This window comes from Taudactylus pleione, unplaced genomic scaffold (genome assembly GCF_031769625.1).
Source record: "Taudactylus pleione unplaced genomic scaffold, aTauple2 ptg000423l, whole genome shotgun sequence".
NCBI lineage: Eukaryota > Metazoa > Chordata > Amphibia > Anura > Myobatrachidae > Taudactylus > Taudactylus pleione.
Window position 1 is genome coordinate 1,182,437 of NW_028284825.1, and position 15,613 is coordinate 1,198,049.

The 15,613-nt window shown below is 42.9% G+C and overlaps 1 protein-coding gene across 1 annotated transcript in view; it reads left to right on the forward strand.

Annotated features, from left to right (window-relative positions):
• LOC148506145 (uncharacterized) overlaps nucleotides 1-15,613 on the forward strand; it is a 150,543-nt gene that overhangs the window by 25,745 nt on the left and 109,185 nt on the right. The window contains exons 3-4 of the mRNA XM_088447195.1: nucleotides 511-546; nucleotides 2,653-2,704. Coding sequence (XP_088303321.1) covers nucleotides 511-546; nucleotides 2,653-2,704 — 88 coding nt within the window. The remainder of the gene's footprint in view (nucleotides 1-510; nucleotides 547-2,652; nucleotides 2,705-15,613) is intronic.

The following is a 15,613-nucleotide window of genomic DNA, read 5'->3' on the forward strand; positions in this document are numbered from 1 at the left end:
TTTAAGATTAGAAATGAGTTATAACAAGAATATCACTCGTTGATAAATCTGGGTCCATTTTTTAATTTCAATATAAGTTGTTGCAGATGGCACAAAACAAAGGCAGGTACCAGATATTAATTAAATGGACTGATTGCACTATAAACTCAGCACTTAATGTTCCCAATGTTTCTTTGCTCTCTCATATGGGGGCCGGTTCTGAGTTGGACTAATCTCTGTGCACAGATGCAAACTGCAAGTATTTGCATACAGAGCGTGCGCAGAGGCGAACCGCCACATAAGCGCTATGGGTTCTGGCATTAGCATAAGGTAGCAAATCAGGTATCCGCATGGCCCACAACACAGCTGCTTTACGTGCAACTCAGAATCAGCTCCATGATGACTATTACAGTGAAAATATCAGCGATACAGTTTGCGGTGATTACTAGAATGAATACCTATAGGTTGATTAATGTTTTTGCTATAGAAATTACTGACAATTTTAATTTGTTAGAATCCATTTTGTTACAGATGCGCAGATATGGCCCTGTGAGCTCGGATATGCAGGTAACGTGAATCCCCAACACACTATTAGACCATAATAACAACTGATTCTGTTTCTGTAATATGTAAAAATCTGTTTATACTGTATGCTAAATACAGTGTCAGACTAGAGCATAATGGACCTGCAATGGCAGGGGCCCATGAGGTAATGTGTGGCACCCCTGGAGAGGAGGGTCTAGCTGACAAAGGTGTTGAGGCCAACCAGCAGAGTGGCATTGCCAGCCATTGGAAAAGCCTCTATTATACAGCATACATTACTCACACATTGCCATAACCTCCAACCAATCACAGTTATAGATCATTTGGTGTAATTGCTTCCCAAAATATTTGAATGTAATAATAACAATACTTACATTATACTGCATAATAACAAAAACACATACCTAATATTCTGTAAATGCAAAACCACATAACATTAGTAATAGCTCCCTTTGGGGGAGATGTATCAAACCTTGTAGAGAGAAGTATCAATCAATCAATCAATCAGCATTTAACTGTAATTATGCAAACACAACCTTTCAAATGACAGTTACTTTATCTATATCCACTTTATTGCTTTCCAAAGTTTGATACATCTCCCTCTATGCTTTGAGTGCACAGTACAGTAGCCTCATGTAAACCCCCTGCAGTTATTCTACATACCTGTACTTTGCTGGAAAAATCCAGACATGTCTGAACTATCTTCTACCAAAAGTATTTCAGTAGTTATAGTACATCTGAGACACATCACCCAGGATAAGACAGATCTCCTAGGATCCCATACTCATATTCCTGCAGGGGGCAGCACTGCCTGGGGTGGCTGAACCTCCATTCTCTTCAGAATTGTAGCAAACTCACTGTGAAATAGAAGGTTCAAATAAACCACCTCCTGAGCTGCGAGTTTGGCAGAAACATACACAGATCAGTGTGATTTGTGTATGTGTCTGCCTGTATACCTAACATAGTGGTTTTATTTAAAAAAAAAATTACATAGGGTCCCCCCTAATGCATAACCAGCCCCGGACTTGCAAGCCAGTCCTGGTTCCTAAAATTATGAAGAACAAAATTAATGGGGTTCCACCATAATTTATGAACCAGCACCAGGCAGCAGGGCCAGACCTGGTTTTAAATATATGGCGAAATAAATGGCGTGAGGTCAGAGCCGTAACTAGACTTTTTGGTGCCCTGTGCCAGAAAGAGCATTGGCGCCCCCCTCATTTTTCAAAGGAACATAATGCACCCAAAAAAGGGCCATGGCTTCATGGGGAAGGGCCAGGGAAGATATAGGAGAGGTCAGGATTTGCTGGGGATGAAATAAGAGGAAGCAACAAGCAAGAATGATAATAAACAGAAATTTGACAGGCCCAAACAGTGTCCCCTGACCTGTGGTGCCCTGTGCGATGGCACCGGCCGCACTACCCTAGCTACGGCCCTGTGTGAGGTCCCCCTTATATTTAAAACCAGCTCAAGACCCTTTCTAGCGGGGGACTGATGCCACAGCCAGGGGAGCCCTTTCCCTGGGCCCCCCAGCCGCAGCATCAGCACTGACCGCTAGTCAGCCCAGACCATGGATCCCTGGGGAGTTGGGGACCCCTCCAGTAAAGTGGTCCCCCTCTCCAGGGCACCCCTGTCCTAGGCTGATAGTCCGCGGCTATCTCTGGCACCCTAGTGCGGTGGGAGCCGGGTTGATATTTTTAGTGTGTAGTGTAAAATAAATGGTTAAATATTGTCTTTAGTTGTGAAACTACACATACCAGCAAGCCTCCCCCACATGCTGGTATTTGGAAAACCACAAATACCAGCATGCGGGGCATTACGGGCCCGCTGGTACTTGTGGTTCCACAACCAAAGCAATACGAAAAAAAACACAACATAAACCGTGAAAGTAAAATTCTAATTACCATACATACTGGTTTTAACAAGCAAGACAAAAAAAGTGCTGGTTATTACTGTAATGAATGAAAGCATAATGCTCAATAAGTGCATCTTTATGCTTTATGAGATCATACACATTCACTCCTATACGATGGGTTACACGGATCGGAAATACACGTGTGCACTCATTTTATTGCCAACTTTGCAACACTCCCTCTATGTATTTATTTGCAAATGACAAAATTATTATTTCAGTTTTAGTTCCTTGTTCTACAACATCAAAGCAGCTGACAAGTGATATCACAGAGTGAGTATAAAGTTATCATCTTGTGTGTATATATATATATATATATATATATATATTTAAATCAAAACCAGCTATCTTTGTGTTGTTGCTACATTCTAGCTATTGTTTAGTTACTTTTTGGCAAGTTTCGCTTGGCTACAAATGTATCAAATGTGCAGAATAGTATGAGGATTGTCTATTTATCCAAGACTCCTATATATACATGCATACCTCTGCTATTGTAACCTATACACACGACTTAGAGAGATTTTTATGTTTAGATATATATCCGTTCAGATATTATAACTTTTTTAGGGTTGTTATGTTTTCTTGTAATGCATGTCTTTTAGCGTTGGTGGGGCCGGTGAGACAGTACATTCACCCGGCATCGCGTTACCATGGTGATGGCTGTCACAGTGTGGATTACATCATTGGCAGTGGACGATTCGGCGAGCACCTAGCGTGGACAGCCGGATCTGCCCCTGCCCCCGGCCTCACTCGGCTATACAGACTGCTAAGTATTTAAGGTAAGACTCTATGGGGCATATTCAATAGGCTGCGAGAAAAGCAAAAAATCCGCACCTGCGAGTTATTTCCTGCAGGTGCGGGTTTTTTGCTATTCTATTAGGTGCGTGTTTTTTTTTAAAACACACGCCGGGAGGTTCTTTCTTGCGCACCTCCTGAGCAAGCGTGATTTTTCAAGGAATCAATGTTCTTTGGAAAAATCACATGGACTTGCTCTGAAACCTCCCCCAAAGGACTAATTAAGCAATTGGAAGTATCCAATTAGCTTAATTAGTCCTTAATTACTCACCTTCCGAAGCGCTGTCTTCTCATCTTCTTCTGCATCCAGCGTCGGGAGCCGGCTCTTCTACAGCAGCGGTGAGTATGTCAGTGTGTGTGCTGTATGTAAGTGTGTATGAGTGACTGTGTGTGTGTGTGTATGTGTGCATGAGTGTGTCGACCCCCGATGCGGTGTGTGTGGCCCCCCCGGAATGGGCGCTGGGAGAACTACATCTCCCAGCAGCCCTTGCTCCTCCCATCAGCCCCCGGGACTCCCAGCAGCCACCTCTCCAGTAAGAAGAGAGAGGGGAGGCCACCAGGAGCCGTGGAGACCGGGGCAGGTAAGTGATTTTTTTATTTTTTTTTATGCGGCGCGGGGTTTTCTGTGATGAAAACCTCGCGCCCACTGTTTTTTGAATTGAATCCCGTGGGTATCGGGAGCGCGCATACCCACTGGATTTCGAAATTGGCTGCGAGGGGCGCAAGGTTTTTTCCTTGCAAAACCTCACACCCAATTGAATATACCCCAATGTGTATATGTTTTTTCACTTGTAATCTTTACAAAAAACTAAAGAGTAGGACTGCACTACAGTTATCTGGTAATAAACACCTGCATATCGTTTGTTTGAATAAAAGACTTCAAGGCTTCTCAAAAACTAATTAAGGGATTTATTTGCTATATCTTAGAGACAATACATCATTGGTATAAGGCAGTCTCTTGACAACATACACCATTGTTCTCAATAGGACCATATAATCTCTTATCTTTCCTGTCATATAACTCAGACTTGAATACAAAGGATGAATATACTCTACTATAGTCTAAACTGGTTAACATAAGTTATTTCTATATGAATACATTCCTAAGAGCTAGAATAGATAGATAAGGAATGAGACCCTTCTCAGGCACAATGTCTCACAGAATATCATTCCTTCTTAGCATTTGAACACAAAATGGAGTCATGCTTTAACATGATTCTTCACTTTATCAATTCCCTTCTATTTGTTCAAATCTACACCGTCTTTTGTTCAATTCTATATCCTGTATAACCTGCCTGTCTTTAAAATTGATTGACCCCCCGTAGTGATCTGTATTTCATGGCCTAGGAACCCTGATGGGCCCAGGCAATGGGATCAATAATCAATTAGTGTCACCACCACAGTAGTCAATCCTATCTACATCATGTCTACTGATATATATCAAAAATAAGATCTATATATATCTATGATTACACACACATTGTTAATCTCTAATAGAACCACACATGAGTATAAAATAAGGTACTAATCATAAGAAGATAAATATATCTTAGAGTCCATGTTAAAAGTTGAACACTGGTTAGTCACAAACAAGACATGTAGTAGTTCCTCTGGTTGTCTTGTATGGCACTTTTCATAATAATAAGTATTTGTTTGGTACTGTCCAGAGCCAATCCAACAGTTGCAGGTTCTTTATAAAACGTATTTTTATCTTAAAAAGAACAACATTTCAGTGTATTTTGTTAATCCGTCAAATTAAAACTTCATTAAATGGCTAGCAGCAATAACAGTCCTTTCCCAATTAACTAATATTCCCATAAACCAGCCACCTATGCCCTTAAACCGGTTTCCTAGTTTCAGCCATGAGAACCACCTAGAGAACTATTCATCTTCATGATGATCTTTGGAAAACTGATTCTTTAACTCTTTAACTTTGAATGGGTGGTCCTTAATGGCCTCATCCACTTCATATGTATCATTAATATAATTACAACAGGCGACTTTTACAATCATATGATTGAGCAATGTTATCTAACATTGGCTCTAAATCTATAACAAGTAAAAATACTTTTTTTATCATGCAACACCTATTGACACATGATATATCAATTAGGTTCCTTAGGACTGCTCTCCTTCTCCTCGGTTGTAGCTTCTGTATATCATTAGGTGCTAGAATCTGTATAAAAAGTTATACTGTAGGTATTAACTGGCCTAAAGTACAGTTACCATACTCACCATATAGAAGCCACTTACAGTCAGGTGCATAAATATTGGGACATTGACAGAATTTTCATATTTTGGCCTCTTTTCACCACCACAATGGCTTTGAAATGAAACAAACAAGATGTGCTTTAACTTCAGACTTTCATATTTAATTTGATGGTAATTACATCCAAATCAGGTGAACGGTGTAGAAATTACAACGGTTTCTTTATGTGCCTCCCACTTTTAAGGGGCCAAAAGTAATGGGACTATCAACTCAAAAGCTATTTCATGGACAGTTGTGGGCTATTCCCTTGTTATTTCATTATCAATTAAGCAAGTAAAAGGTCTGGAGTTGATTCTAGGTGTGACATTTGCATTTGGAATCAGTTGCTGTCGACTCTCAATATGAGATCCAAAGAGCTGTCACTATCAGTGAAGCAAGCCATCATTAGACTGAAAAATCAAAACAAACCCAACTGTTTGGAACATTTTTAAAAAGAAAGAACGCACCGGAGAGCTCAGTAACACCAAAAGACCCGGAAGACCATGGAAAACAACTGTGGTGGATGACAGAAGAATTATTTCCTTGGTGAAGACAATCCCCTTCACAACAGTTGGCCAAATCAAGAACACTCTCCAGGAGGTAGGTGTATATGTGTCAAAGTCAACAATCAAGAGAAGACTTCACAAGAGTGAATATAGAGGGTTCACCACAAGATGTAAACCATTGGTGAGCCTCAAAAACAGGAAGACCAGATTAGAGTTTGCCAAACAACATCTAAAAAAGCCATTACAGTTCTGGAAGAACATCCTCTGGACAGATGAGACAAAGATCAACTTGTACCAGAGTGATGGGAAGAGAAGAGTATGGAGAAGGAAAGGAACTGCTCATGATCCAAAACATACCACCTCATCATTGAAGCATGGTGGTGGTAGTGTCATGGCGTGGGCATGTATGGCTGCCAATGGAACTGGTTCCCTTGTATTTATTGATGATGTGACTGCTGACAAAAGCAGCAGAATTAATTCTGAAGTGTTTTGGGCAATATTATATGCTCATATTCAGTCAAATGCTTCAGAACTCATTGGATGGCACTTCACAGTGCAGATGGACAATGACCCGAAGCATACTGCAAAAGCAACCAAAGAGTTTTTAAAGGCTAAAAAGTGGAATGTTATGCAATGGCCTAGTCAATCCCCTGACCTGAATCCAATTGAGCATGCATTTCACTTGATGAAGACAAAACTGAAGAGAAAATGCACCAAGAACAAGCAGGAACTGAAGACATTTGCAGTAGAGGCCTGGCAGAGCATCACCAGGGATGAAACCCAGCATCTGGTGATGTCTATGCGTTCCAGACTTCAGGCTGTAATTGCCTGCAAAGGATTTGCAACAAAGTATTAAAAAGTGAAAGTTAGATTTAGGATTGTTTAGTTTGTCCCATTACTTTTGGCCCCTTAAAAAGTGGGAGGCACATATAGAAACCGTTGTAATTCCTACACCGTTCACCTGATTTGGATGTAATTACCCTCAAATTAAATCTGAAAGTCTGCAGTTAAAGCACATCTTGTTTGTTTCATTTCAAAGCCATTGTGGTGGTGAATAGAGGCCAAAATATGAAAATTCTGTCAATGTCCCAATATTTATGCACCTGATTGTATATACCTTTCGTTCATATAGATACTTTATACTTCCCAGTAACATGTATGGAATATTATGCACTGCTGCTTGAAAGTTTATCAATGCATTTTTCCCTATTTGTGGGTCTGGGGTTATACCTGTTTGGTCTGGGGATTGTTCACATTTGTGAGTTACATAGAGCCAATTCCACCATTCCTGGGCTGTCTCTGCTATCTGTATTCGCATCCCAGTTAGTGGTGAAATTCCTACTATCATCATTATTATAATCACAACTAAAAACTTTTTAGGCTTGGGTCTGAGTAAAGTTTACCTTAGTATGGGCACAATTTACTTGTCCCAGTCGTAAGGGGGTTGCTTTTAAACTTATAGTGTCTTCATATATATTGCCATTACCCCACCCTGTGATTATGTAACTCTTTTTAGTTATGGGTGTTTCAAAACAAAAGTCTGGATCTCGGGCCATAGCAATCATCATAAGAGGCACAGACTTCTGAGCAAATGCCTTACTGAACTCTTCTTCTTTTCCAAAATCAAGAGTTAATAATTCAGTCATATTAAGAGGGACTCCTACCCAATTCATGGATGTTGCTGCTGTTGGTGAATGTGTGCAAATCCAACAGTTCTTTAGTCCTAGACTTTGGGCTGCTTTGTAATGTGACTGTACAAAATTATTTGCCCAAGGTTCAGTAAGCTCCCTCTTAGCTCTACTGTCAGTATTTATCTCACGTGTACAATTTTGACACCCATCATATCTCATAGGATTAATTATCAGTGACCAAATAAAAGTCACAATAACCACAATTAGCATAGCAAAACACATTATAAATCCCCAAATGCTTTTGTTAGGCTTTGTGCCTATGAGGTTATATCTGTACATAATAATGAATGATTACTAAATAATACTTCCTTGTAACTTTCTTGCAAATGGGAAGCGTGAATCCACGTATCCTTGCCAGCCAATTTTACTGAGGTCACTGTAGTCAACATGACTTGGTAAGGACCTTCAAATCGTAGGTCCAATCTTTTCCTCAGTGTTTCCTTACGACCTCCCAGTCTCCAGATTATAGGTTTTTTCTAAGAAATTGGGATCTGGAGTAGAGGCAGACACATGGTTTTATATTTTGGTTAGTTCTTGTTGCAAGTGAATGACATACTGTGTTAAATCTGCAAGTTCATGCTGCAAATACTGAGGAAACTAATATTCTGTTCTAGAATAGAAATTAGAATAGAACCATGTCTGACTGAAAATCCCTACAGTAGGTCTGATAGTATACATCCTAGTATAGCCAGCATGAAATGGATACCTCTGTCACTTTCATTTTACTTCTGGTATCCCAAATCTGCATACAACATCTTGTAACAGTTTCTTTACAATTGTCTTAGCATTTGCTGCCCTACAAGGCCATGATCAATTTGAAAACAGGTTTGTACACGCCAGAACACCAGAACATACTCATACCTAGAACACTTAAGTAACTGGATGTAACTGGATGAAATCATTCTATAATCTCTGGAAGGGATAATATGTCTGTGGGGTACCTTCTTACCGGTACCTTGACCACCTTTCCTGGTTTGTGCAAATCACTGTTTAGACACCCTGCAACATACAGTAGGCCTGTGGCCTGACTGAAGCCTGGGGCTATCCAGCGCTTCTTGGCTATTTTCACCATAGCGTCTCTAGACTGGTAAGTGTTTCCATGAAGTATTTGGGCCAAGACTGGAAACAGTGCACGTGGCAAACAGAGATGGTGCTCAACCATCCATCCATCACATGAAGTCGTGCACCTAGTCTTTTCCAAGTTTCTACTTCTGTCCATGGAGCCTGAGCCTGCAACTTTTTAAGAAAGTCCTGGTCCAATGCCTGTAGTCTTATGGTGACAAGTATTAAATTATCAGATAGGGGTTTTACTGCAGCCTACTTGGCAGCTTGGTACAAAGGAATTCCCTTTTACCTCTGGAGTAATTTCTCTGGTGTGTGCTTCGACCTTATTTAAACTACATTTTTAGGCAATTGAAAAGCAGCAAACAAAAATCCAATACAATCTGCATAATCTGTATGCAACTCACCTTTTACATAATAATAATATGACCTATCAAAAAAGGTTGCATAGATTCAAAACAATTATGGCCATGAGTGAAAAAAATTAAAAAGTAAGGTTGTTTTATTTTCCTATCCCATAGCTATCTCCTGCACTATCATCTGCATCATTAGTTTTCCTCTCTTTTTGAACACAGCTGTAATAGAATAGCTGTTTTCAAACTAGGGGTGAGCGGGTTCGGATTTCTGAAATCCGAACCCCCCCGAGCCCCCCCGATCCGAGGCCAATCCGAGTCAGGCTCGACTTTTCCCGCCTGACTCAGATCTGAAATCGAGGCAAAACGTCATCATCCAGCCTTCCGGGTCTCGCGGGTTTTGGATTCTATATAAGGTACCCGCGTCGGCGCCATTTTCTCACTCGGCTGTGGACAGTGAAGAGGGAGGGTGGGAGTTAGGGCTGGCTGGGCTGTGTAGTGTAGTGCAGTGTAGTGTTGTGCTGTGCTGTGCTGCTGTTGTCCATAGGGGCTGTGTCCACTCCTCCAAAGTCCATAGGGGCTGCCTGTGTTGTGCTGTGCTGCTGTTGTCCATAGGGGCTGTGTCCACTCCTACAAAGTCCATAGGAGCTGTCTGGACTGTGTTGTGCAGTAAGTTGTCCATAGGGGCTGTGTCCACTCCAAAGTCCTGTGCAGTGTCCCAGTCCTAAAGGGGTGCTGTAGTGTTGTCCAGGGGGTGCTCTGTCCATCAGGTGTGCTCCCCCCAAGTGGAAAAAAATATATATTTTTTTTTCTGTGTTTGTGAATTGTGTGCGCAGTAGCCACGCGTGCATCAACAAAGAAGCACCAAGCGTGCGCCTGTGTCATAAGTAAAGGGCTGGCTGGCTTGACCATTAAATGGTGCTGTAACCCCCAAAGTGCACTCCAAAAAAAATCAAAAAATATGTTCTGAGTTTGTGAACTGTGTACACTGTGGCTGCACGTGCATCAACAAAGAAGCAGCGCAAAGATTGCGCCTGTGTCCCATAAGTATACGGCCGGCTGCTTTGTCCATTAAAGGGTGCTGTAACCCCCAAAGTGGACACCAAACAAAATAAAAAAATATTTTCTGTGTTTGTGAATTGTGTGCACTGTGGCTCCAAGTGCATCAACAAAGGAGCAGCGCCAAGCGTGCGCCTGTGTCCCATAAGTAAAATGCCGGCTGGCTTGTCCATTAAAGGGTGCTGTAACCCCCAAAGTGCACTCCAAAAAAAATAAAAAAAAATATGTTTTTGTGTTTGTGAATTGTGTGCGCAGTAGTCGCACGTGCATCAACAAAGTAGCGCCAAGCGTGCGCTTGTGTCATAGGTAAAGGGCCGGCTGGCTTGACCGTTAAAGGGTGCTGAAACCCCCAAAGTGCACTCCAAAAAAAATGTAAAATAAATATTTTTTTGTGTTTGTGAATTGTGTGTGCAGTAGCCGCACGTGCATCAACAAAGTAGCGCCAAGCGTGCGCCTGTGTCATAGGTAAAGGGCCGACTGGCTTGACCGTTAAAGAGTGCTGTAACCCCCAAAGTGCACTCCAAAAAAAATAAAAAATATATTTTTTTGTGTTTGTGAATTGTGTGTGCAGTAGCCGCACGTGCATCAACAAAGTAGTGCCAAGCGTGCACCTGTGTCATAGGTAAAGGGCCGGCTGGCTTGACCGTTAAAGGGTGCTGTAACCCCCAAAGTGCATTCCCAAAAAAATTAAAAAATATATATTTTTTGTGTTTGTGAATTGTGTGCGCAGTAGCCGCACGTGCATCAACAAAGTAGCGCCAAGCGTGCACCTGTGTCATAGGTAAAGGGCCGGCTGGCTTGACTGTTAAAGGGTACTGTAACCCCCAAAGTGCACTCCAAACCAAATAAAAAAATATTTTCTGTGTTTGTGAATTGTGTGCACTGTGGCTGCACGTGCATCAACAAAGGAGCAGCGCCAAGCGTGCACCTGTTTCCCATAAGTAAAGGGCCGGCTGGCTTGTCCATTAAAGGGTGGTGTAACACTCAAAGTGAGCTCGACAAAAAAGAAAAAATTCTCCTTTTTTTCTGTCTTTGTGAATTGTGTGGGCTGTAGCTGCACCTGCATCCTCAAAGCAGCAGCGACAAGCGTGCGTCTGTCTTTTAAATGGTGGTGTAACCCCCAAAGTGCACTCCAACAAAAATAAAATATTTTCTTCTGTGTTTGTGAATTGTCTGCACTGTACGTGCATCCTCAAAGCAGCAGCGCCAAGCGTGCGTCTGTCTGTTAAAGGGTGGTGTAACCCCCAAAGTGCACTCCAACAAAAATAAAACATTTTCTTCTGTGTTTGTGAATTGGCTGCACTGTACGTGAATCCTCAAAGCAGCAGTGCCAAGTGTGCATCTGTCTGTTAAAGGATGGTGTAACCCTCAAAGTGCGCTCCACAAAGAATAAAAAATTCTTTTTTTTCTGTCTTTGTGAATTGTGTGGGCTTTAGCTGCACGTGCATCAACAAAGGAGCAGCACCAAGCGTGCGCTTGTGCCCATAAGTAAAGAGCCGGCTGGCTCATTTCTTAAAGGGTGGTGTAACCCACAAAGTGCACTAGTCTCCAACAAAAATAAAAAATTATTTTCTGTGTTTGTATGTGCCTTAGCCGCACGTATATATCAATATAACATAAATGGATGACCAAACTTTCTCCAATAAAAATAAAAAAGGGAAAGATCAAGAACCACTTCCTCCTAGTGCTGAAGCTGCTGCCACTAGTCATGACATAGACGATAACATACCATCAACGTCGTCTGCCATGGCCGATGCCCAATGTCATAGTAGAGGGCACATACAATCCCAAATGACAAAGTTCAGGAAAATGACCTTAAAAAAAACATTTCAATCATCTGAAGAGAAACGTAAACTTGCCAATATGCCATTTACGACACGGAGTGGCAAGGAACGGCTAAGGTCTTTCCCTATGTTCATGACTAGTGGTTCAGCTTCACATGACGATGGAAGCCCTCCTCCCACTAAAAAAATCAAACGAGTTAAGCTGGCAAAAGCACAGCGAAGAACTGTGCGTTCTAAGAAGATATCACAAATCCCCAAGAAGAGTCCAAGTGTGGTGGCGGTTGCGATGCCTGACCTTCCCAGCACTGGATGGGAAGAGGTGGCTCTTTCCACCATTTGCACACCCCCTGCAAGTGCTGAAAGGAGCACCCACAGTCCACTTGCTGATATGCAAATTGAAGATGTCACTGTTGAAGTACAACAGGATGAGGATACTGGTGTAGCTGGCACTGAGGAGGAAGTTGGTGAGGAGGATTCTGATGGTGATGTGGTTTGTTTAAAAAAGCGTCCCGGGGAGACAGTTGTTGTCCGTGGGATGAAAAAGCCCATCACAGTCATGCCTGGGCAGAAGACCAAACATTCCACCTCTTTGGTCTGGCAATATTTCTATCCAAATCCGGACAACAACTGTCTTGCCATATGTACCATATTTAAAGGTGAAATAAGTAGGGGTAGGGACATTAAACACCTAGGAACATCCTCCCTTATACGGCACCTGCAGTGCGTTCATAAAAAGTTACTGTCAAGTTCAGAAACTTTGCCTAAGACTGTAAGCAGTTCAGGGACACTTAAATCCCATTGTCCTGTTGTATCCAAGTGCCGGCAAACCACACCGTCAACTCGCTCCTTGTCAATTTCCTCCTTAGTCAGGATCGGAAGTAGTCCTGCAGGCCATGTCACTGGCATGACTGACTCTCCTATCCGGGATTCCTCCGGAGGATCCTGCATTACTACGCCTACTACTGCCGCTGTTGCTGCTGCTGGGAGTCGTTCATCATCCCAGAGAGGAAGTAGGAACACCACTACTTTTACTAAACAATTGACCCTCCAACAGTCCTTAGCGAGGAGGATGAAGTACGACAGCAGTCATATTGAAGCAAAACGTATAACTGAGGCCTTGACTGCTAAGTCGGTGTTAGATGTGCGTCCGGTATCCGCCATTAGTGCAGTGGGATTTAGACAATTGATGGAGGTAGTGTGTCCCTGGTTCCAATTCCCATCTAGATTCCACTTCACTAGGCAGGCGATACCGAGACTGTACAGAAACGTCAGAAAAAGTGTCCTCAGTGGCCTGAAAAATGCAGTTGTACCCAATGTCCACTTAACCACGGACATGTGGACAAGTGGAACAGGGCAGACTAAGGACTATATGACTGTGACAGCCCACTGGGTAGATGTATCACCTTATGCAGCAACAACAGCAGCATCACCAGTAGCAGCATCTCAGAAACGCCAGCTCGTTCCAAGGCAGGCTACGCTGTGTATCACCGGTTTCAGTAAGAGGCACACCGCCAACAACCTCTTAGAGAAACTGAGGGAAATCATCGCCCAGTGGCTTACCCCACTTTGAATCTCCTGGGGATTTGTGATATCTGACAATGCCACCAATATTGTGCGGGCATTACATTTGGGCAAATTTCAGCCCGTCTCATGTTTTGCTCACACAATAAACTTGGTGGTGCAGAATTTTCTGAAAAGCGACAGGGGCGTGCAGGAGACGCTTTGGGTGGCCCGAAAAATTTCTGGCCACTTTCGCCATTCAGCGACTGAGTGCCAAAGACTGGAGCACCAGCAAACACTCTTGAACCTGCCCCACCATCACCTGAAGCAAGAGGTTGTGACGTGGTGGAACTCAACCCTCTATATGCTTCAGAGGATGGAGGAGCAGCAAAAGGCCATTCAAGCCTATACATCCACCTATGACATAGGCAAAGGAGGGGGTATGCACCTGACTCAAGTGCAGTGGAGAATGATTTCCGTGTTGTGCAAGGTTCTCCAGCCCTTCAAACTTGCCACACGTGAAGTCAGTTCAGACACTGCCAGCTTGGGTCAGGTCATTCCCCTCATCAGGCTTTTGCAGAAGCAGCTGGAGAAAGTGAAGGAGGAGCTAAGATGGAGCAATTCCGCTCGGCATGTGGGACTTGTGGATGAAGCCCTTCATTCGCTTTGCCAGGATTCCAGGGTGGTCAATCTGTTGAAATCAGACCACTACATTTTGGCCACCGTGCTCGATCCTAGGTTTAAAGCCTACGTGGTGTCTCTCTTTCCGGCCGACACAAGCCTGCAGAGGTGCAAAACACTGTCAGCTGAAGCGGAACGTGATACATCAACAGCTCCTTCTTCATTTTCTCCCGCAACTGGGGCTGCCAGGAAAAAACTTAGGTATCCTAAGCAACCCGTTGGCGGTGATGCAGGGCAGGCAGGATCAAGTTTGAACATCTGGTCTGGACTGAAGGACTTGGCAACAATTTCTGACATGTCTACTGTCACTGCATATGATACTATCACCATTGACAGAACGGTGGAGGATTACATCGGTGACAGCATCCAAGTAGGCATGTCAGACAGTCCATACCTGTACTGGCAGAAAAAAGAGGAAATTTGGAGGCCCCTGTACAAACTGGCTCTATTTTACCTGAGTTGACCCCCCTCCAGTGTGTACTCCAAAAGAGTGTTTAGTGCAGCCGGGAACCTTGTCAGCGAAAGGCATAGGAGGTTGCTTCCACAAAATGTGGAGAAGATGATGTTCATAAAAATTAATTATCAACTCTTCCAGGGAGACCATCCTCCAGAACGTACAGAGGGACCTGTGGTGGTGGATTCAAGTGGGGACGAATTATTACTCTGTGAGGATGAGTATGTACACAACACTGAAAAGGGTGAGGAATCGGTGGATGAGGAGGATGAGGACGACATCTTGCCTCCGTAGAGCCAGTTTGTGCAGGGACAGATTAATTGCCAGCTTGTTTTGTGGGGGCCCAAACGAACCAATCATTTCAGCCACAGTTGTGTGCCAGACCCTGGCGCTGAAATGATTGGTTTGTTAAAGTGTGCATGTCCTGTTTATACAACATAAGGGTGGGTGGGAGGGCCCAAGGACAATTCCATCTTGCACCTCTTTTTTTTATTTGCATTATGTACTATTTGAGGCCTAGTTTTTCTAACTGCCATCCTGTCTGCCACTGCAGTGTCACTCCTAGATGGGCCACATGTTTGTGCTGCCCACTCGTGTCGCTTAGCATAGTCATCCAGCTACCTCGGTGCAACCTTTTGGACATAAAAACACTATTGTGAGGTGTTCAGAATAGACTGGAAATGAGTGGAAATTAAGGTTATTGAGGTTAATAATAGCATAGGAGCAGAAAAACCCACAAATTCTGTGATTTTAACTGTTTTTATGGTTTTTTTTTAAAAAATACAGATCCAATACACAAAACCCAGAACCCAAAACACGGAAGGGTGGTTTTGACAAAACCAATCCAGATCCAAAACACGAAGAAAGATCCAGATCCAAAACCAAAACACAAAACACAAAAAGTGGCCGGTGCACACCCGTAGTTCAAATCTATACATCCTTTGATAGTGATATTAAATTAATGTTACTCCATACCTGGTGAAACTGGCAGCTAAGTGGTGTCTAGATTGTTTTTGTTATCCATGTTTATAACCTAGACACACTTAGGA